Consider the following 21,703-nt stretch of genomic DNA (forward strand, 5'->3'; position numbering starts at 1 on the left):
GGGGCTTAAGTGGTTAAATGCTGAAAAATGAGCGTTTGAATCCAGAGGTCTTGATGGGCGTTTGAATCCACGCCCATCAAGACCTCTGGATTCAAACGCACAGTTACTTTATATTTAAGCTGATGGACTTTGCATGGACTCTTTTAGTTTGATTTTTATGATATTTGTTTATATAGCAATATGAATGGTTCAGTAATTGCTGCAATTTGTGCTTGCCTTTCTATTCTAGGATGCTGCCATACGGTTGCCTCTCTATTGGGGACTGTGTGGGACTTATTGAGGTGGTGAGATGCTCGCATACAATTATGCAAATTCAGTGTAAGGGAGGACTTAAAGGTGCACTGCAGTTCAACAGTCATGCATTACACCAATGGCTCAAGGATAAAAACAAGGGAGAAATGTGAGTAGTGGCTTTGTTTACCAAACTTAATTACCTGTTTACGTTTATCTTTTGAAATGCTTTGCTGCATACCCAAGGATCCCCTTCATGTCTAGCTCTGACCTATAACTAGAGAACTGGCAGCCCTAAACTCCAGGTTAGATGTGTTTGTATAAAGCAATGAATGGCAAGGCAATCAACAAAACAAAATTCCTCTAGCAATCAACCAAGCAAGTCAACTGAAGAATACTATTAAAACCTTAAACATTTTAGGTAATAGCACAGGTTTTTGTTGCATTAATGTGCAAATACATGTGAACCCACCTAAAAGTGCACCTGTGCCCAGAATCTGGACAATAAACTGGTTACATGTTCTTAACATGCAGTAAACAACTTTTAAAACAAGTCATCTCTGACCTTCAAGCTGCGGTAATGTAAAGTTATTTGTCAAATATCCTTAAAAGCAAGATTAAACTCTTATATTGTAAGCATTTTCAGCAGCTGCCTGTATTGTGAACCTTGAAAATTAAAGCCCATCTCTGGGGGGGGGGCGTTTACCCCTCTAGTTGGCTGCCCCCAAACTGCAAGGGTTAACTGTCTTTCAGTCATTGACGGATACAGCTCCAGAATCTTCTTGACCATTGGGTTATGCTGCCCCCTACAGGAGTAGGGCACTAGGCATGAAAAACTTTATCACGCCTATAGGGGAAGTTCCAGGGGGTATACTCCCACTTACTGCTATAGGCAGGTTTTTTTTCTGCTTGGTCAGGAGTTAAGAACCTACTTCCTTGCTAGGATCTCTGGTCCTAGCATTTTTTTAAAATGTATTTCTTTTCCTCTTTTATTGTTTTCTGTACCTGTGAGAACTTCAATCAACTGCCGGACTGGGCGACGCACACGATTTTCTAGATCCTTAGTCTCCCTAGTCCGGCCAGTGAGCGCGACCCGATCTCAGCTCCGCGCTAGGTCGGCCGTGACATAGCCCCACTGGAAGGGGGCTGGCCGGCCGGCAAGTTAAACGTCTTGCGAAGACGCTCAGACCTGGTCACGGCCTGAATTGCAGCGTACCTCTGGCCTTCTGCACCCCCATTCGAAGATGGTGTGGTGGTCTGTCTGGAGTGGTGCCCACTCGGTTTCCATGGTGCCGTATGTAGTGTCCCCCCCCCCTTTCACTGATGGTCTGTTGGGGTGAACGTGGGCACCTGCCCCTTGTTTGTTTCCGTTCCATATATAAGGCTGTGTCTTAGATTGACATCTCATCTTACACTTGAAAAAAGAGCGCGCACGCCCACTGTGAGCCTTGCGCGAGCTCTGAAACGCGTCGTGTCACCACCAGCTCCGGTGACATCACGCAACGTACTCTGCGTTCCAGCCTGGTCCCTGGACACTAGCCGAAGATGGAAGCTCCTTCGGCCAGCTTCTTCTCCCGTCGACGGAGAACACCGTACCGGCTACAAGATTTCATCTTTGGGACCTTTGGATCAACATCTTCAACCTGACGTACCGCCGAAGTTGTTACAAGCCTACCTATGTCTTTTACCACTTGATTTTTTTTACACTATTGTGTTCACGTCTATCCAATAAATACTGCACTTAGAGGCAATCTGTTTTTGTTTTCTATTGAATCTACCCACAGCATTGACTTCCCTGTGTTTTGGAGCCAGCCCTTGCAGCAGTATTGACCTTCTCACTCTCCTTATACAATACAGTGACTCTTATTTTTGGGACATTGTTTTTTATTTTATTGCATTTTGGACTTGAATACATATATATTTTTTACCCATTTGTGGCCATGAAAGTTTTCCCTCTACATATAGAGCCCTTTGCTTTTTTTCTTTTACCAGCATTGATCCCACCCCTGTAAGCCTACTCCTCAGAGCGCTTTTTTCCTGTGGGCCCCTCCCTGGAGTGGTCTGACCCCCCCCGAATTCCCATCCTTCCCGCATAGCACCCCCCATCATTTATCTGGGTCCCGCTGTGGACCACACCGAGCCCCCCCCCCCCCCAGGGGTGACGGTACAGGATTAGCTGTTTTGGAGGCTGTTGAGCGGTTGATGGGGGTGGGTGGAGGGGGTGCGCCCCTGGCTGCAAAAAGCACAGTTTTTGGGGGGCTTCTCCTGGTGGGGGCTCCTGCCAGGGTGCCGCCCCTCCCTGCCCATTCGTTTTCTGGGGGTCTCGGGCACCGCACGGAGCTGCCATTCTGTTGTGGATGGCTGCTGTATCGGCGGTCATGTTTGTGTAGTCTGGTGGCCATTTTCTTATAGTTTCCCATTGAATAAAGCAGCAGCCATGTTTTTGAAGCCTACAGAGCGGTGATTCGGCAGTGGGCCTCTGTTCACTCCTGCGCTTCCTCCTTCTCGCTGATCACCGCACGACATGCAGCTGGACATTCTGCTCTGTACTTGGGTCAGTGGTGGTGAGTCCCTGTGGTGTAAACGGCTCTCCCTCTTCTCTGCTATAGCAGCAACTGGTGTGCTGGGACTTTGTGGTGCCGCTTGTGCGGCAGTGGGGTTATTTTTGTAGCAGTGTTTTTTCCTATTTTGCTAAGGTAGTCCCTGGTTTCACCAGGGAGTCCCTGGAGCATGTTTCTCTGTCGCTCATTCACAGACGCAGTCCTCTTTGATTAATATCAGTAGGGTTATACTGCCCCTACAGAGTAGGACACTAGGCAGGAAAAACGTTCTGGCCACACCTTAGGGGCAGTCCCAGGGGGTATATCCTCTCTCTCCCTGCTACAGGATGTCAGTTTTTTTTCTGCCTAGTCAGGAGTAAGGACCTAAGTTCCTTGCTGGGATCTCTGGTCCTGGCAAGCTTTTTTTAGATAAATCTTTTTTAGTTAGCTTTTTCTCTCCAGTTTTTGTTCCTGTGAGATCGTCAAGCAATTATGCTGGATCTTAGCGACGGGCTGGATGTTGAGATCCAGTGGTCACCCCAGCCGGCCTACGAGCGCGTGCAGGCCCTAGCTCCGCGCTGAGTCGGCCATTGGACGGGGACTGGCCCCGCGAGTTAAACAGCTCGCCAGGTCACCCACGACCAGTCTGATTCGGAGTCGCGGCGTCTGTGTTGGCCGACAGCCCCCCCCCCCCCAACCTCGGTGGAGAGGGGTTCTGTCAGGAGTTGGTGCCCACCTGTTTCGGTATGGTGAGTAGAATGTCCCCCTCTCCCTCTGTCGGGTGGACGCGGGCCCCTCCGTGGGATGGTCGGACCCTCATGATCCGGGTTCCCCTCTATCCTGTAACATACTCCTCCTATCTCCCCCACGCTAATATGGGGCGGCCACAATCCATCCCTGCTCGCCCCCTCCGGCCGGCAGGCCGAGCCGAGTACCGCTCGGGCCCAGGCCGCCCCTTCCGGGATACCACTCCAGCAGGCTTGGTTTGGGAGCTGACAGTCCTGTAAGTCTATCGCTGCAAGGTGCCTGCATTATATAAAGGATTGAGCCATGACTAAGGTCTGTCAAGGATGGAGTAGGGCGCCGCAAGCGTTGCCATTAAAGCAATCAGGCATGATATTATCAAGCACCTACCGATCGATCGGTCGGCTGCAGCCGCACGGAGCGCCATCCTTTCGCGGGGCCGCCATTTTGGCGTAGCCTAGATGTCCCCTGTATGGTGGCGGCCATCTTTGATACACCCAGCTTCGCCCTGGCTTGAGGCTGAGCAGCGGTGGGAGTGCCGGAAGGTGTGTAAAGGGGAGGAGCCCCTCCCTTTGCCCGGGTAAATCGATCCACAAGACTTCCTGTTCTGTAAAGACAGCGCTGAGAGCAGTCCTGTAGGAACTTCTGTGCATCAGGTGGTGAGTCTTTGGGGGTCTTTCTTCTCTCTGTGAGGGATTTCAAAGCACGTGGTCACTGAAGAGCGCTGTTGCGCTGGGCGGATTACTTTAAAAAAAAAAATAAAAGTGGAAAAGGTTTTCCTTTTTTAAATTTTTGTCATTTGTTTGCTGACAGGTTTTCCTGGCTTTTGCCATGGACTTTGCTACGAATGTGTCCCCAACTGATCCACTCGAGGTGACCACGGGACCCTCCAATTCTCCCCTTACTATCAATGCACTTTCAGCGGTCTTGGAGTCTTTTGTATCACTGGTGGAGGTGGCCTGTCAGGGACGGGGGGCTAAAAAGCGACCCCCGCCTACCCCTATCTTGTCTGACATATCAGATACGGATTCTGAGCCTGTGGCTGCTGCTGCAGGTTCCTCCTCTGGGGCTGTTGTCTCGGGTCCTGTCTCCTCGGATAGTGAGGATGACGTTCTGCCTCCGCCATAGCGCAAGACGAAGCGCTGGTGGATGCACTGATTGTGTCTGTCCGGGAGACCCTAAGACTTGAGGTTACACCGGCGGAGGCAGCTGATACTGAAATTGCTTTTGGTACCCGCAAGCCTTCCAAGATGGCAAAGGTGTTTCCTTGCCCAAATGTTTTGATGATATAATTAAAGAGGAGTGGGTCCGTTCAAAACGAACCCCTGGTATGTCCAAACGGATTGCTAAGCACTACCCGTTTGAAGAATCCCTCCTTAAAAAATGGACGGTACCACCATTGGGGGATTCGCCGATTTCCAGACTGAATAAAGCTACTGTTATCCCGTTGGAGAACTCTCCGTCCTTTCGGGATCCGGTGGAGCGTAGGGCGGAATCTATATCCCGCTCCATATCCTCCCTGGTAGGGTCGGCCTTTAGGCCAGTGTTTACCAGTGCTCTGGTTTCACAAACATTGAGTTTGTCTGTGACGCCGCCCTGGACACCGCTCCATTGTTGGGGCGTGTATCGATCTCGGCGGTGGTCCTCCGGCGCATGTTATGGTTAAAGTGCTGGTCGGCGGATCAAGCTTCCAAAAGAGCTTTGGCAGGTCTCCCCTTTCAAGGGGATCGCCTGTTTGGTGCTACCTTGGATGAGATTATCAAGGGTCTCACTGGAGGCAAGAGCACCTTTCTACCACAGGCTACTAAGGGTAAGGGACCTCGTTGCAGACGGGGACCTTCCCTTTCCGCTCAAAGTTTTTTTCGTTCCTCTGGGAGGGGTGATAAGGCGAAGTCCTCCAAAAAAAACCCCAGGGGGTTTCAAAGGGGCCTACGGCCGAATCACCTTGAATGCGCCCGATCTCGTCTGATCTCGGAAGCTAAACAGGGTTGGGCCTCTATAGTACCTGTATGAGAGACCGCCTGGGAATACCAGGTGCTGTAGGCTTAACGCTGGTCAGGTAAACAAAGATCCGGTCCTTCCAGACCTGAAAATAAGACCACTACAGCCTGAAGGTGCGCCCCCACCCATATCAGAGGTGGGGGTGGGGGGGGGCGTCTTCACTGGTTTCCAGACCCATGGCTTTCCAGAATTCCAGACAAGATGGGTTCGCGAGGTCATACGGTCGGGATACAAGATCGAGTTTCGATCACTTCCTCCGGTGCGGTTCTTCCCTTCCAACATACGACTATCCCCGGATCGCTTAAAGGCTCTACTGGGAGCAGTGACGGATTTGATGCAACAAGGAGTGGTCCGGTTCCTTGGGGAGAACGTGTTCAGGGGTTCTACTCAAACCTTTTCACAGTACCCAGGAAAGAGGGCAAGCTGCGTCCCAGTTCTGGACTTGAGGGCGCTCAATTGTTTTGTCCGGGTGCAAAAATTCAAAATGGAGTCCATTCGCACAGTGGGGGCCTCCCTGCATCAGATGGATGTTTTGGCGTCCATAGACATCAAGGATGCCTATCTTCACATTCCCATTTACGCAGGACATCAGCGTTTCCTTCGCTTTGCTGTGGGAGAGAACCATTATCAATTTGTGGCATTACCCTTTGGTCTCGCCTCTGCTCCCCGGGTCTTCACAAAAGTGTTTGATCCCGGTTTTGGCGCTGTTGCGACAGCGGGGCATATCGGTTCTAGGCTACCTGGACGACCTTCTTCTCCGTGCGGAGTCTCCGCAGGCTCTGTTGCTAAACTTGGAGATCACTGTGATCTCTTTGGAAGAGTTCGGGTGGTTGGTGAACCTGCAGAAGTCATCCCTGGTTCCCACCAAGAGGTTGGACTATCTGGGCCTAACTTTAGACACATCCTTGGCAAAGGTGTTTCTCCCTGCGGAGAAACTCCAGAAGATTCAGTCGACGACTCAGTTGTTGTCTGTCAACTGGCCTTCCTTTCAGACTTGCATGAGGGTTCTAGGACTGATGGTGGCTTCTTTCGAGGCAGTACCGTTTGCCCAGTTTCATACCCGAATTCTCCAAAAGGAGATTCTTTTCAAATGGAACCGGAATCCCGATTCCCTGGACAATCGGATCCGGCTGAGCGAGCGGACCAGGGAGTCTCTGGTTTGGTGGCTTCGGTCTCCGATGCTCAGTCAGGGGAAATCATTGCTCCCGATCTACTGGACGATTGTCACCATGGATGCCAGTCTATCCGGGTGGGGTGGGGTTCTCGGCAGACTATCTGCTCAAGGGCTCTGGTCCCTGAAAGTATCCAGGTTACCGATAAATGTATTGGAACTGAGAGCGATCAGACTTTGTCTGGTTCACTGGACCGAGCAGCTCCGGGGCGGCCCGGTTCGGATCCAGTCGGACAATGCCACGGTCGTGGCTTACGTCAATCACCAAGGGGGCACCAAGAGTGTTCTGGCGGCCGTAAAAGTGGCCGGCATCCTTCGTTGGGCGGAACGATTGTTCCAGCTCTCTCCGCGGTTTTCATTCCGGGGGTGGAAAATTGGCAGGCAGATTTTCTCAGCCGTCAGATTCTGGATCAAGGGGAATGGTCCCTTCATCCAGAGGTATTTCACCAATTGTGCCTTCGTTGGGGCACCCCGGATGTGGATCTGTTGGCATCTCGGCTCAACAGGAAGGTGTGGAGGTTTGTAGGCGCTCCCGCAATACTCAGGCGGACGCCGCAGACGCGCTGGTCGCTCCGTGGGGGCAGTACCAGCTACTGTATACCTTCCCTCCTCTCAAGTTGCTGCCGAAACTTCTTCGCTGGAGGCGCACTCCACTCGGGCGCTTAGTGCTTCCTGGGCCTTCCGCCATCAGGCGTCGGTGCTTCAGGTTTGCAAGGCGGCTACCTGGTCGTCGGTTCAGACCTTTACAAAATTTTATAAGGTTGATGTGCTGGCATCGGCGGATGCCTCTTTTGGCCGCAAGGTTCTGCAGGCCGCTGTTTGAGGAGACCGTTGGTCTACCTCGAGGGTTTGTTGGGTTCTTCACTTGGGTCTCCTCTCTTTGCTCGATGAGTCCTTGATGCTTCTGGTTGGCTCCGGTTGGGCCTTATGGATTGGATTTTGATTTCTGTTATCCCACCCCTCAGATTGGATTTTGATTTCTGTTATCCCACCCCTCATTTGTGGCACTGCTTTGGGACGTCCCTACTGATATTAATCAAAGAGGACTGCGTCTGTCAATGAGTGACAGAGAAAATTTGATTTTTGACTTACCGTAAAATCCTTTTCTCTTAAGCTCATTGACAGACACAGTACCCTCCCCTCTATTTTTGAGTTGGGTTGGGTTGAATTCTCTGACACTGCTTTGTTACATAACTGACATCCTGTAGCAGGGAGAGAGAGGATATACCCCCTGGGACTGCCCCTAAGGTGTGGCCAGAACGTTTTTCCTGCCTAGTGTCCTAATTGCAGGATGCGATTCGGCTCCTGTTGTCCAACAGGAGGTCATCTCTCAGGACTTGTATGCAAGTGCTGGGCCTGATGGTTTCCACCTTCGAGGCGGTTCCGTTTGCACAGTTCTATACGAGACCTCTGCAAAGGGAGATTCTTGCCAAGTGGGACAAGAATTCACAGTCTCTAGACCATCTGATCCTGTTGAACCGGGGTACGACAGGGTCCCTGATTTGGTGGCTTCGCTCTCTGGCTCTTTAACAGGGAAAATCCTTTCTTCCCCTGTACTGGACGGTGGTCACCACGGATGCCAGCCTCACTGGGTGAAGAGGCATCTTGTGCACGAATTGTGCTCAGGGTGTTTGGACACTGTAGAAGTTCCAGACCGGAACTTGGGGCGATCAGGCTTTGCCTGATCCATGGACAGATCGTCTGCAGGGGTTCCTGGTCAGGATTCAATCGGACAATGCCACAACGTGGCATATGTCAATCACCAAGGGGTACAAAGTGTCCTTGCGGCCCAGTAAGTTGCCGGCATTCTAAGGTGGGTGAAACTTTGTTCCAGCCCTTTCTGCTGTGCATGTTCCAGGGGTGGAAAATTGACAGGTGGACTACTTCAATTAGCAGACGCTGGACCAAGGAGAACGGTCACTTCACCCCGAGGTGTTTCATCAGTTGTCTCTGCTGGGGGACTCTGGACCTGTTGGCCTCTCGTCTCAACAGGAGTGTAGAGAGGTTTGTAGCAAGGTCTCAGGATCCCCCTGGCCGATGCCACAGACACTCTGGTGGCCCCTTGGGGCCAGTATCATCTGATATACGCCTTTCCCCCTCTAAAACATCTGCCAAGACTCGAGGCAGAAGGGATTCCGGTCATCTTAGTGGCCCCGGACTGGCCTTTCTGGTCTTGTTACTCAGATCTTGTACAGTTGGTCACTGACGTTCCTTGGAGACTCCCTCTTGGAGTAGATCTTCTGGCTCAAGGGCCGATCTTCCATCCTGCTTTACAGTCACTGGCTTTAACGGCGTGGCTATTGAAAGCCAGGTGCTGGGGGTTGTCAGAATCGGTAATTCCCATGCTGTAGAAAGCATACTTCTAGGAAGATTTATCATCGTGTCTGGAAGGCATACATTGCGTGGCGTGAGGCTCGGGGCTCCTCATTGGTGGCTAGAATCTTGGAGTTACTCCAAAAAAGGGGTAGATCAACACTTGGCATTGGGAACCTTAAAGGGCTAGGTTTCGGCCTTGGTGATTTTTTTTTTTTTTTTCAACGCCCGTTGGCTACGCACTCCGTGAGTCATACTTTTATTCGGGGGGTCTGCCACCTGGCTCCCCCGGTGAGGTCTCCGTTGCCTCCGTGGAACCTAAATTTGGTGCTGACGGTTCTTTGGAAACCGCCTTTTGAAAATATGTTTGAGATTCCTCTGCTCACTTTGACACAGAAGGTTCTTGTTGGCTTTTACCTCTGCATGCAGGGTGTCGTAGTTGGCTGCATTGTCTTGTCATTCACCTTATCTAGTGGTCCACAGAGACAGTGGTGCTTAGTCCCTGTCAGTCGTTCCTTCCGAAGGTAGTTTCTGGTTTCCATTTAAATGAAGACATTGTGTTGCCTTCCTTGTGTCCTAAGCCTAAACACCGTCAGGAGATTGCCTTACATTCCTTTGATGTGGTTCGGGCAGTCAGGGTCTATCTGGCGGTGAGCAAGTCGTTTAGGAAATCTGATTCATTATTTGTCCTTGCGGATGGACCTCGTAAAGGGCTGGCTGCGTCTGCTGCGACCATCTCCAGATGGATCAGGCAGGTGCATGCCTACTCCATTAAGGGTCATTATCCTCCTTTCCCTGTTAGGGCGCATTCTACAAGGGCGCTTAGTGCCTCTTGGGCCTTTCGTCATTGGGCGTCCGTGGTGCAGGTTTGCAAGGCGGCCACTTGGTCGTCTGTGCACACTTTCACAAATTTTTACAAAGTGGATGTATTGGCATCTGCAGATGCTGCCTCACCACAAGGTTTTGCAGGATGCTGTTTGAGAGGACTAGTCCTCTTTGAGGGTGTATTTTTCAGGTGAGCTACAGTTGTTCCTGGTTAGCTACATTTAACCTTTTGGGAATTTTCTTCTGCTGTGTTTTTTCCCACCCCTCATGTTTGACACTGCTTTGAGACTTCCCAATGGTCAAGGAGATTCTGGAGCTGTCTGTCAATGAACAAAAGAAAATTGGATTTTTGTCTTACCATAAAATCCTTTTCTCTGATTATTGATGGACACAGCACCCACCCCTCTGTGGAGTTGTATTTTCTCTGACACTGCTTGTAACAAAATGGAGTACCTATGGCAGGAAGTGGGAGTATACCGTGGGACTGACCCATATGCGTGGTAGTTTTTTTTTTTTTTCCTGCCTAGTGTCCTACTCATGTAGGGGGCAGCTTAAACCCAATGGTCAAGATGATTCTAGAGCTGTGTCCGTCAATGAACATCAGAGAAAAGGATTTTACGGTAAAACAAAAATCCAATTTTTCCCAATTGTACAGTAGAAGACACAGGCTTATTTAATCCTTACAACTGGATTTTTTTTTTTGCAGTTACCTTTAGGTGAATAAACACTGCAAAAAGCTGCTGGGACATCCCGTAGCTCCCCAGCTAGCCTCAGTTTTAGTGCTAGTGTTCTTAATTGATTAACCTGTTTTCTCCACTGAGAGAAGCTTACCTTCTCACTAGGATTTTTATTTTTTTTTTTTTTTTTTGCAATGGCTGCACCATAGTTACTGCTGCTTTTTTTTCTGCAGTTTCTAGAATTAGTTGATTCATTCGCTGTACCTCAGGGAACCATACCCAGACCCTGCTGCATGGGTGGCACCGGGCTGGTCTGTATTGTTGCTCCTGCACTGGATCCTGCTGTGGGAGCTCCAAATGGCTTGCAGTACAACATGAGGCGTAAGCTTCGGCAGGGTGCCCTACAGCTCCAGAGCCTAATTCTGCAAACTGCAGACTCCAGACTTGACTCCTTTTGCCCTTCTCACTCTGCTACAGTGATGGTTTGGGAGCACCCCTCTAGGGGACAACTTTGTGCTGGCATGGCAAATCAGAAACATGGGTCCCGGGTTCTCAGCAGGTCACACCCTGCCTTTAGCTTTCTGGGGGGTTTCAGCACTGTAGTGCAGGGGCCAGGTACTCTATCCTTAGTTGGCTACTTATTTTCCGATTCCCTGCTTTCTTCAGGTAATTCTGCTGGATGACTAGTTATGTCCACCTCATCCTTTCTTTCTAGGGAGGAATTTTCTGCCACAATGTCAGAGTTTTTGTGCAGGATTGCAAGCCTTATTGAGGCCATGGGCACCAAGAGTCCTACTCGTGCCACCATTGTCTTCCTCCTAGTTCATTCTTTCGACTTCACCCTTGAGTCTGAAGAGGCTGCTGAGGAGGGAGAGAGCATTTGTAGAAGGATAATCCCTTGGCCTCAGAGGCCTTGGATCAGTAGGACACCTTTAGTGCTAACGTTTCCCCTGAGCTGAAGATTATCGCCATTATGTTTGACTTCTCACCCTGAGTTGTCCAGTATTGGATCTCTAAAGTCCCCGAAACCAGGGAAGAGATTTCTAGTTCACTCACTTGTTTAACCTTTTGTGTATGAGGACTGGCCTCACCCAGAGAAGATGCTCTCTCCTCCTTAGAATTTTGTCTAGCAGTATCCTAATGAGGATCATTTTATTGTGCAAGTGGGTGCTTCCTGTGGTAGATCCTGCCATTTTCTTAATAAGACCCTCATGGCTCATGCGGAGCATAGTCCCTTGTTTAAAAACCTAGTAGTAAATAAGAGCTTAGAGTCACTGTTTAAAACCATTTTCTCTTTAGCAGGTCCTGTCATACAACCTGTGGTTGCTTCCACAGCTGTCTGTCAGACCATTACAGACTGGATGTAAAGTATTGCCCATGAACCTGGTACTATCTTAACAGATGCAGATGCCCAAAGTCTATTGTCACATTGTCAATGCTGTGTCAATGCGTTGGCTGACTCCCTTTGCCAGTGTTGGTCAGTCAAACTCCCTTGCAAGAAACAAGATGTTACCTTTTGTGGTTGAACGATTGTTTGGTCCCTTTTTGAACAAGTACATCAAAGGGATTGAAGGGTAGTGATGTCGCGAACATAAAATTTAATGTTCGCGAACGCGAACATCGGCAAATGTTCGCGAGCCGGCGAACATTGCGAACCGCCACCATAGACTTCAATAGGCAGGCGAATTTTAAAACCCACAGGGACTCTTTCTGGCCACAATAGTGATGGAAAAGTTGTTGCAAGGGGACTAACGCCTGGACTGTGGCATGCCGGAGGGGGGATCCATGGCAAAACTCCCATGGAAAATTACGTAGTTGACGCAGAGTCGGGTTTTAATCCATAAAGGGCATAAATCACCTAACATTCCTAAATTGTTTGGAAAAACGTGCTTTAAAACATCCAGTGTGTGTATACGATCAGGTATGATGTTGTATCGATCAGGTAGTGTAAGGGTTACGCCCGCTTCACAGTGACAGACCAAACTCCCCGTTTAACGCACTGCAAACATCCGCAAACAGTCCACAACCGACCAAAATGGGACAGGAACTGGGCTTTAAGGGTTAGGGTTAGGTTTAGTGTTGGGGGATAGGGTTAGGGTTATGGTGAGATACTTAGGGTTAGAGTTAGTAACCCTACCCCTACGCCTCTAACCCTAACCCTCTAACCCTAAGCACTAAAAATAACCCTAACCTTAGCCCTGACCCTAACCCTAGCCCTAACCCTAATTCAAATTTTTTTCTGGTTCTGGACATGCTACAGAGCTGAAACTTCACAGGTACACTTTTTAGACCCCCCAGACACCAAATCACACAAAAAGTTCTTAAAAATTGTCATTTTTGATAGAAAGCCAATTATTGGAAAAATTAAAAAAAATTAAAAATGTCTTTGGATTTAGTGTCTGGTGGTCTAAAAAGTGTACCTGGTGAAGTTTCAGCTCTGTAGCATGTCCGGAACCAGAAAAAAATTACGAATTAGGGTTAGGGCTAGGGTTTGAGTTAGGGCTAGGGTTAGGGTTAGGTTTAGGGTTAGGGTTATTTTATGGCTAGGCTTAGAGGGTTAGGGTTAAGGTTAGAGGGTTAGGGTTATGGTTAGAGGGTTAGGGTTATGGTTAGAGGGTTAGGTTTAGTGTTAGGGGATAGGGTTAGGGTTATGGTGAGATACTTAGGGTTAGAGTTAGTAACCCTACCCCTACCCCTCTAACCCTAAGCACTAAAAATAACCCTAACCTTAGCCCTGACCCTAACCCTAATTATATTTTTTTTTTCTGGTTCTGGACATGCTACAGAGGTGAAACTTCACAGGTACACTTTTTAGACCCCCCAGACAATAAATCCAAAGAATTTATTTTATTTTTTTTAATTTTTCCAATAATTGGCTCTCTATCAAAAATGACAATTTTTAAGAACTATTTTTGTGTGATTTAGTGTCTGGTGGGTCTAAAAAGTGTACCTGTGAAGTTTCAGCTCTGTAGCATGTCCAGAACCAGAAAAAAGATCATTTTTCAGTAGAGCAGGGATGGTGGGAACCCTCCTTTTACACCTATATGATCTTTTTTTCTGGTTCTGGGCATGCTACAGAGCTGAAACTTCACAGGTACACTTTTTAGAACCCCCCCCGACACTAATCCCAAAAAAGTAATGCCTGCCTCCAAAAATGCCTGATAAATATATAGAAAAAAAATACCAAAAGACCTAAAAAGGGCTTTTGGGGACAATAGATATATATATCTATATCTATATCTATATATCTATATCTATATCTATATATATATATATATATATATATAATATAATATATATCCAAAAAAAAACTCAAAAAAACCTCAAATACCAGCCCTAAGAAGGGCTTTTTGGGGTGCTGTCAGGATGCTGTCCTTACAGCAGGAGTGGACCAAGAACACTGACTAACAAGACCGGGAACACTGACTAACAACTGTCCCTAGCTATTAACAGCAGCAGCACTTTCCCTGCTCTCACTAACACACTGCTTCAGAAATGATCTAAGATGGATGCTGCCCTTGCTTATTTATAGGAGGTGGGAGGGTGTGGGAGGGAGGTATGCTGATTGGCCTGGAATGTGTCTGCTGACTGTGAGGTTCAGGGTCAAAGTTTGCCTCAATGATGATGTATAGGAGGCGGACCGAACATCGCATATGTTCGCCCACCGAGGCGAACGCGAACATGCGAAGTTCGCCGGGAACTGTTCGCCGGCGAACAGTTCGGGACATCTCTATTTAAGGGTTTAAGAGTAAAATAATAAAGGTCTGCAGCTGTACATGTAGGTCTGAAAGGGTTCCTTTCATCCTTCTAAATCTACAAACACCAAGTCCAAGACTTGGACTTTTTCTTATGAAGCCATGCTCTTTCAAAACTGGCAAGTCTGGCACCACCAAGTCCTCTTCCCATTGATGGATATCTCAAATTTTTTGAAGTTGAGGAGTGTCTTTTAGCCTTTACAGCTTTCTGGTCCCAACACATTTTAGACCTTTGGGTTCAGAGGGGTCATCAGGGTTAGTTTTGCACTATGTCCCCTGCTTGCGTCATGCTTTACAGCATACCTAGTTCCCCATCAAAACAGACAGGCCTCCTGTCTGCTGTACAACAGCTTTTGTCCCAAGGGTTGGTTACACCAGTTCCTGCAGTGAATGCTCAAGTCCATTCTGTCCTGGACCTAATGATTCTCAACAAATGTTTTGCAGAGAGAATGCCTGGTCAGTCATTGCCCTTTGTCAGGTGGGATTTTCTGGCCTCTGTAGACATCAAGGACGCTTACCTTCACATCCCTGTTTTACTGCAACATAAACATTGTTTGCAGTGGGTTACCATTGCAAATCATTTGTTGCCCTTCTGTTTGGTTTGTCTACGGCCTGCTCAAGTTTTCACCTGAGGTGCTTGCTCCGGTATTGGCTTTGTGTCGTTCTTGTGTGATATACATTGTGGAGTACTAAAGTGATCTGCTGCTGAAGAAATAGTCTTCCCTGTTCATGAGGGACCACATCCTACCAATTTGTAGATACTCTGCAGGGTGTTCCCTGAATCCTCAACCTGGAGAAGTCATCGCTGAACCCTTAAATCTGGACTTCTATGTAGACACAGCCCATTCCTGGATCTTCCTACCCCAGACAAACTTTTCTCCTCACTATCACAACCAGAGCTTCCATCCATTCTGGTATTGGATGAAAAGACTCTGGGCTGTCACAGAAATTCACAAGCCAGGCTATCCTTAACGTGGTGGATTTACAACTCTGCGATGGATGCCAGACCGGCATGTGGTCTTTGGCTTGCCTTTCCATCAGCATTCTGGAACTTGGGGTGGTTTGGTTGTCCATTCAACATTCGACCCTTTTGAGAGGATGGGCCATGAGAATCCAGTCGGACAATGCCATGGCCTACATTAGTCATAAGTGAGCACATTGCGCCTTTCATTAAGAATCAGTCTTAGGAAATTGGCAGGCAGACTTTCTCAGTTGTCGCTGTCTGGAACCAGGTGAATGGGCCCTCACATCTAGAGGGCGCTTTCAAAGGCTTTAACACAGGTGGGGAAAAACAGATGTGGATCAGTTGGCGTCCAGATTCAGCAACAAACAGGCATCGGGTCCCAGGACCTTCAGGCATTCGCAAAGGACACTCTCTGGTTAATTCATAGGATCGGTTCACCCTGATCTATGCATTTCTACCACTCCAAATTCTTCCTCGTCTGCTTCACACAATCAAAATGGATCATGGTGATTCTCATTGCTCTGAATTGTGCCAGGAGGACCTGATACTCTTAACCTTTTCCGACTCTTGCATGCATCTTTTTGGCTTTTCCTGGGAGATCTAAAAACCACTGCCAGGCTGGGCAATCTAGATTCAGTGGTCCCCCAAGTCCAGCCGGCTGCGTGCAGTCCGCAGCTATGCACTAGGTTGGCCATGACATGGCCTGCGAGTCAAATGTCTCGCACGGTCGCATACGACTGGGCGCTGGTCCGAGTCGCAGTGCCCCCTTGGCCGACAGCTCCCCACTTAGGTGGCGAGGAGTTCTGTCTGGAGCGTAACCCGCATCATGGATCAGTAAGGTTCCCTCCTCCCATCCCAAAATCCCTCTGTTGAGCTGGGCTTCCCCCCTCTGTAAATGTTCCCCAGACCTGGAGTCTGTTGGGGGTTCCAGTGCAGAGGGCGCAGCGGAGGCCTCCTGGGTGTCTCCCCTCCATTCCCCCTCTGTAAAGTCCATGGGATGTGTGTGTCCTGCCCTGGCAATATGGGGTGCAGTACCTTGGGGTGTGTGTCCTGCCCTGGCAATATGGGGTGCAGTACCTTGAGTCTGGTGTGGGTCCCAGTGCAGAGGGCGCAGTGGAGACTTCTGTGGCAGTGTGCCACCGTTCCTGCTGCATTCCAGCATCCATGATTGTGTAGTCCGTGAAATCACGGCACCCATTTTCCCTTGGTCCGGCATGATGCTGGAGATGGCAAGAGCCGCGCTGAGTTGCCTGGGCTCTCCTCTTTCTGAAGGATATGAACTGCTGGCATATAGGACGAGCTGCGGGTCCAGACATACGGTGCTCCTCTGGCGGCTAGTGGTGAGTTCCTTGGACTCTCTCTCTCTCTCTCTCTCCTAGTAGGTGCCCAGAGTGTAAGAGGTTCCATAGTGGTGCCAAAACTTTTTTTGGTGCTGCTGGGTCTTATCCTATTGAGCCTCAGGGTCACATCTCCACCACTCACCCCTTCATGGAAGCGACGGGTCCCTTGGAACCTTAGCTCCCCATTGTGTCACACACGGCAGTTCTACAGTCCTTGGTATACCGGGTGGAAGTGGCGTATGGGCAAAGGCCCAGGAGGAAGCATCCCCTGCCTTCTCACTCTGTCTCAACTGATTCTGAGCCTTGTGCCGCCGTGGACGTTGCCTGTCCAGTTGGTTTTGATATCACGCCCCCTGATCTGTCCAGTAGGGAGGATGACTCCTCCATGGTCGCAGCATCGAATGAGAAAACGCTGGTGAACGCACTTATTACTGCAGTGTATGAGACTTTAAAAATTGAGAATGTGGCTGATGTGGCCACAGCCCTTTTGTGGTACACACAAGTCACCTCGTACAGCTAAGTTGTTTTCTTATCTTCCTTATTTTGACAGATTTATCTATAAGGAGTGGGGCAACCAAAGCAACCCTTTGTGGTCCCCAAACATTTCTCAGTAGGTTACCCCTTTGAGGAATCCCTTTTTAAAAAAGTGTACTAGTCCACCAGTGGTGGACCCTCCTGTTTCCAGGTTGAATAAAGCAACCGTGATCTCAGTAGAGGAATCCCCATCCTTTAAAGACCTGTCTGAAAAGTGCAGGCTGTGGTGCGTAGCATGTTGACTATGGCTGGTTTGGCATTGCGAATAGTCTTGGCCTCGACCCTGGTGTCTCTGACCCTAACTGAATGGGCCAAGCTTTTGCGTCGGGGTCTGGGTATTGAGCAGGTTTCCTCTGCTTACGTTGATCTGGCGGGCCAGTTGGTCCAGGGGCTATAGTTCTTGTGTGATGCCTTTTTGAATGCGGCTCCAGTATTATCCAAGCTCTCCGTTTCAGCTGTGGTGATTTAGGCGCGTGCTATGGCTTAAGAATTGGTTTGCAGACCAAGCCTCCAAGAAAGCTCTCCTTGATCTGTCCTTTCAAGCCCTGAGTCCTCCTTGGGCGGATAGAATTCCTGCAAAGATTCGGGTGACGTCGGAACTACCCAGGGACCCACCTATTCCCATCCAGGAAATTGAAACACCTGGGTCTGACTCTGGATTTTAAGGTGGACCAGGGTGATCCTTCTGGTCAAACTACAGGCCATGATTCGCCGACTGCTTTCACAGAAAGACTTGCATACAGGTTCTGGGTCTGATGGTGTCCACCTTCACCTTCAAGACAGTTGACACCTTTGCACAGTCCTGTATGCAGCTCCTTCAGTAGGTTTGGCTCCACAGGAGGATACTGAGGTTTTTGGCGAGGTCACTGGTTCCTCTGGCAGATGCCGCAGATGTCCCAGGGGCACTGTAAGGTCAGCATCATCCTGGGCTCAAGCAATGGTTTCTGTGCAAAGAGTCAAGGACAAGGGCCTTCCAATTATTCTGGTGGCCGTAAATGTTCCCTTGGGGTTTTGCAGGCTGCTATTTTAGGAGGGGCTGTTCCCTCTTTAGGGGTGTTTTTCTTTACATTTTTATTTCAGATGGGGCTCCTGTGACCCAGTTAGGGCTCTTGTGTTTAGCCTTGGGTTATTTCCCCCACCCCTAATTTTCCTTTTGGCACTGCTGTTGGACATCCCTATAGTCATGATTAATGGAGCGCTGTGTCCGTCGATCGAAAGAGAAAATGGGATTTTTGTACTCGCCATAAAATCCATTTCTCTTGAGTTTGACAGACACAGCACCCACCCCTCTAGGGAGGTTTTTACTTCTAATACTGCTTGCTACTAAACCGAATACCTATAGCGCAGAGGGGGCACAGAGCAGGTATGCATTACCTGTTTGTTTAAAAAAAAAAAACTGAACCTTTATTATATGCTCTTGAAAGCAAGAAAAATGCATTCTGACAGAAGTTTATTAGCATTTGAAACGCCAAATGCTTAAAACAGCATGTAAACAGGTCTAAACAAGGTAACTCGCGTTTATAAGCGTTTTTTATAGGGGTTTTTAATGGGGATACATTTCTGACCATTTTTTACAATGTAAAAATGCTTCTAAATGCACGTTAACGTGGCAAAACTTACGTTTTTAACCATCAGTTTCTAGCTGTCAAGTTCCAGCGTTCAGGAGAGGTTTTCAAACGTCCCGTATCCATGAAGCCTTAGTCTTTGATCACTGCCTTTACAGTATAGCATCTCTATAGCTGTGTAAATTCCAGTATGTATACCATAGTTTGTAGACACTATAATTTTCACACAAACTAATTAATATACATTTATTGGAATTTTTTTTACCAAACACGTAGCAGAATACATTTTTTTTTTTTATTTGATAGAAACCTATTTGTTTGTTTGTTTTTTTTTGTTTTTTTAATTTCTCGGTTTCTTTAATTTTATATAATAAAAAATAAACCCAGTGATTATCAATTACCACAAAAAGAAAGCTCTATTTGTGAGGAAACAATTATATAGATTGAATTTGTGTACATTGTTGCATGACCACGCAGTTATTGGTTAACCGCTTGCCGACCGCCCTGCTCAGATTTACTGCGGCAGGGTGGTTCGGCTGCACATAATCATGTAGATCTACTTGATTATGCGCACGCGGGGATTAGATACAGCGGGAGCCAGACCGCGGGAGGAGCGGGCTCTATCGCCCTCGGCCTCCCTCGATCTTCGGCTAGAATGTCAGAAGAGCCGCCTGCCTGTGTAAACAAAGCAGGCAGGTCTTCTGCCAGAGAGGCAGGGAAAGATTTTGTGATAAGGCTAAACTGAATCCCTAATCTCTCTCTGCCTCTGTCCAGCCCATCCCTCCACACAGTAGGCACAAAAGGGAACACATTTAACCCCTTGATCACCCCCAGTGTTAACCCCTTCCCTGCCAGTGTACTTTATACAGTAACAGTGCATATTTAGCACTGATTAATGTCACTGGTCCCCAAAAACTGTAAAAAATGTCAAGGGTCTGATCTGTCCGCCGCAATGTCGCAGTCCAGACAAAAATCGCTGATCGCCACCATTACGAATATAAAAATAAAAAGTCCATAAATCTATCCAGTAGTTTGTAAACGCTATAACTTTTGTGCAAACCAATTGTACGCTTTTTGGGATTTTTTTTTTTTTTACCAAAAATTTGTAGCAGAATACAAATTGACCTAAACTGATAAATAAAATTATAGTTTTCTCTCACGTCCTCTTGACAGTCGCCGCTCGTTCATACAGCCTTCATTAGTGGGTAATGGCGCCCTTTGCAGGAGTAAGCTAGGCAGTTAGAAATGTTAAACTTTTCTATACTTAGACACACCTCTAGGGGGCCGACCCCCAGCCATCACCCTGGCCTCAACGACAGTGCCCCTCGGGATGGGGACGAGCCTGCGGAGGTCCATCTTCGCCGGGGGTGTCTCAACTCCGGAACGCCTGCCTGTTGCTAGCATCCCTCTCTAGCTGACGGCACCCCCACTCAGGGTGGGAGGTCTCCCGTATCAGAGCGGGGGCCGCTTTTTCTGGACTGGTGAGTACTACTACCCCCTTGTCCCTGGGCCTAGGTCCTGTGGGGGGGGGGGTTTGTGGGCCCACTCTTAGGGGATGGCAGTGCTGGTGGTCTCTGCGGTATCCCCCTTCTGGTTAGTGCTGTAAGTTCCCCTCCCTCCCTAAAGGTGCTGTGCAGTGCACTATGCTGTCCCTGGGGGACTCTAACGTCCAGGGTCCTCTTTGGGGTTCCCTGTGGTGGCCAGATAGTCCATGTGTGCTTTCTTTGGCGCCGTTTAGGGCAGCCACCATCTTGGATGAGGGCAGGCTGGCTGGGCTCATTGTAAGGGCAGCAGCCATTTTAGACCCTGTACTGGCGCCATCTTGGGTGTGGGCAGACGCCTAGTAAGGGCGGCGGCCATTTTGCCTGTGATTTCTCCCATTGCCTTTCATTAGGCATTTTTTTCCTGTGGCTCAGGGCAGGCATAGGCCTCTAGGGTGTGAGGTCACTCCCCCCCCCCCCCCCTCCTTCTTTTCACTGAGCAGCGTGTGGTGAAACACACTGACACTGTGGGGGATTTGTACGGTTTTCTGGGGTTTTCTCCTGTAAAAACTTTTTTCTTTGGTGGCTATTGCCTTCTCTGAAGGGGCTCCACAGCAAGTCGCAATGGGGGTCTGCGGGAACCGCCGATTTTAAAGGGCCAATGTCCCATAAATTTTAAATTGCAATTATGGACTCCCTGGTTGCCGATTTCCCCACAGACCTGGTAAGGGCTTCAGGTACATCTGAATCCTTCCATGGCCTCTTTTTTTTTATGCTGCTCTTGCGATTTTTTGGCGTCAAAAGAAGTTCTGCTGCTGTTCTGAACGCACTGGCCATACATGACCTATGGCCTCGCTGTCTTCTGACAGAGCCCGTTTTTGGTTGCCCCCCCCCCCCCGAAGGGGTTCCAGTGCTCCCATTCAGATGGTGAGGGGGAGGTGTCTTCCTCCATGGCGGTGCGGGAACGTGCCGCGGTTGATGTACTCCTTGGCTATGTTAAGGGGAATTTACATTTTGATGATGGGTCTTCCCTGTCGGGTAAGCATTTTTCCTTCGGGGCCCACACGGCCCAGACGTCGGGTCGAGTTTTCCCCTGTCCCGGGAAGTTTCACAAACCGTGGACGACCAGTGGCGTCGCATTAAGCATATTGACGGTACCTGAGCGGTTTTCATACCGTAATCCTTTTGCGGATCCGGTTGTTGTCCGTTGGACGGTGTCTCCTACTGGGGACCACACCGTTTTTTCTAGACTATGTGAATCCTGTTAATGCCGTCGAGGACTCCCCGGTGTTTTCAGGATCAGGCATATAAGGCGTGGGAGACTCCTTTGCCTCCATATCTACTTGATGGCGGGCTCCCTGCTCACACTTGTGTTCGCTTTTGGGATGGTTTCCCTACCGGTCGCAGTATGGACGGGCACTAAGACGCACGTTAGCGGCGGAGTCGGTATCTCCGGCTACCCTGGACCTGGTGGATCAGGTGCCCCAGGCCTCTTTGCTCACTCGGCCGGCTGTCTGCTGTCGGGGTTGCGATCTGCCACATTGTGTGGCTAACAAGCTGGT

The 21,703-nt window shown here is 49.0% G+C and overlaps 1 protein-coding gene across 1 annotated transcript in view; it reads left to right on the top strand.

Moving 5' to 3' along the window:
• PIK3CA (phosphatidylinositol-4,5-bisphosphate 3-kinase catalytic subunit alpha) overlaps positions 1-21,703 on the top strand; it is a 318,657-nt gene that overhangs the window by 246,177 nt on the left and 50,777 nt on the right. Inside the window, exon 18 of the mRNA XM_082248881.1 lies at positions 230-400. Coding sequence (XP_082105007.1) covers positions 230-400 — 171 coding nt within the window. The remainder of the gene's footprint in view (positions 1-229; positions 401-21,703) is intronic.

This window comes from Pelophylax lessonae, assembly GCF_965119305.1.
Source record: "Pelophylax lessonae genome assembly, chromosome: 3".
NCBI classification, from domain to species: domain Eukaryota; kingdom Metazoa; phylum Chordata; class Amphibia; order Anura; family Ranidae; genus Pelophylax; species Pelophylax lessonae.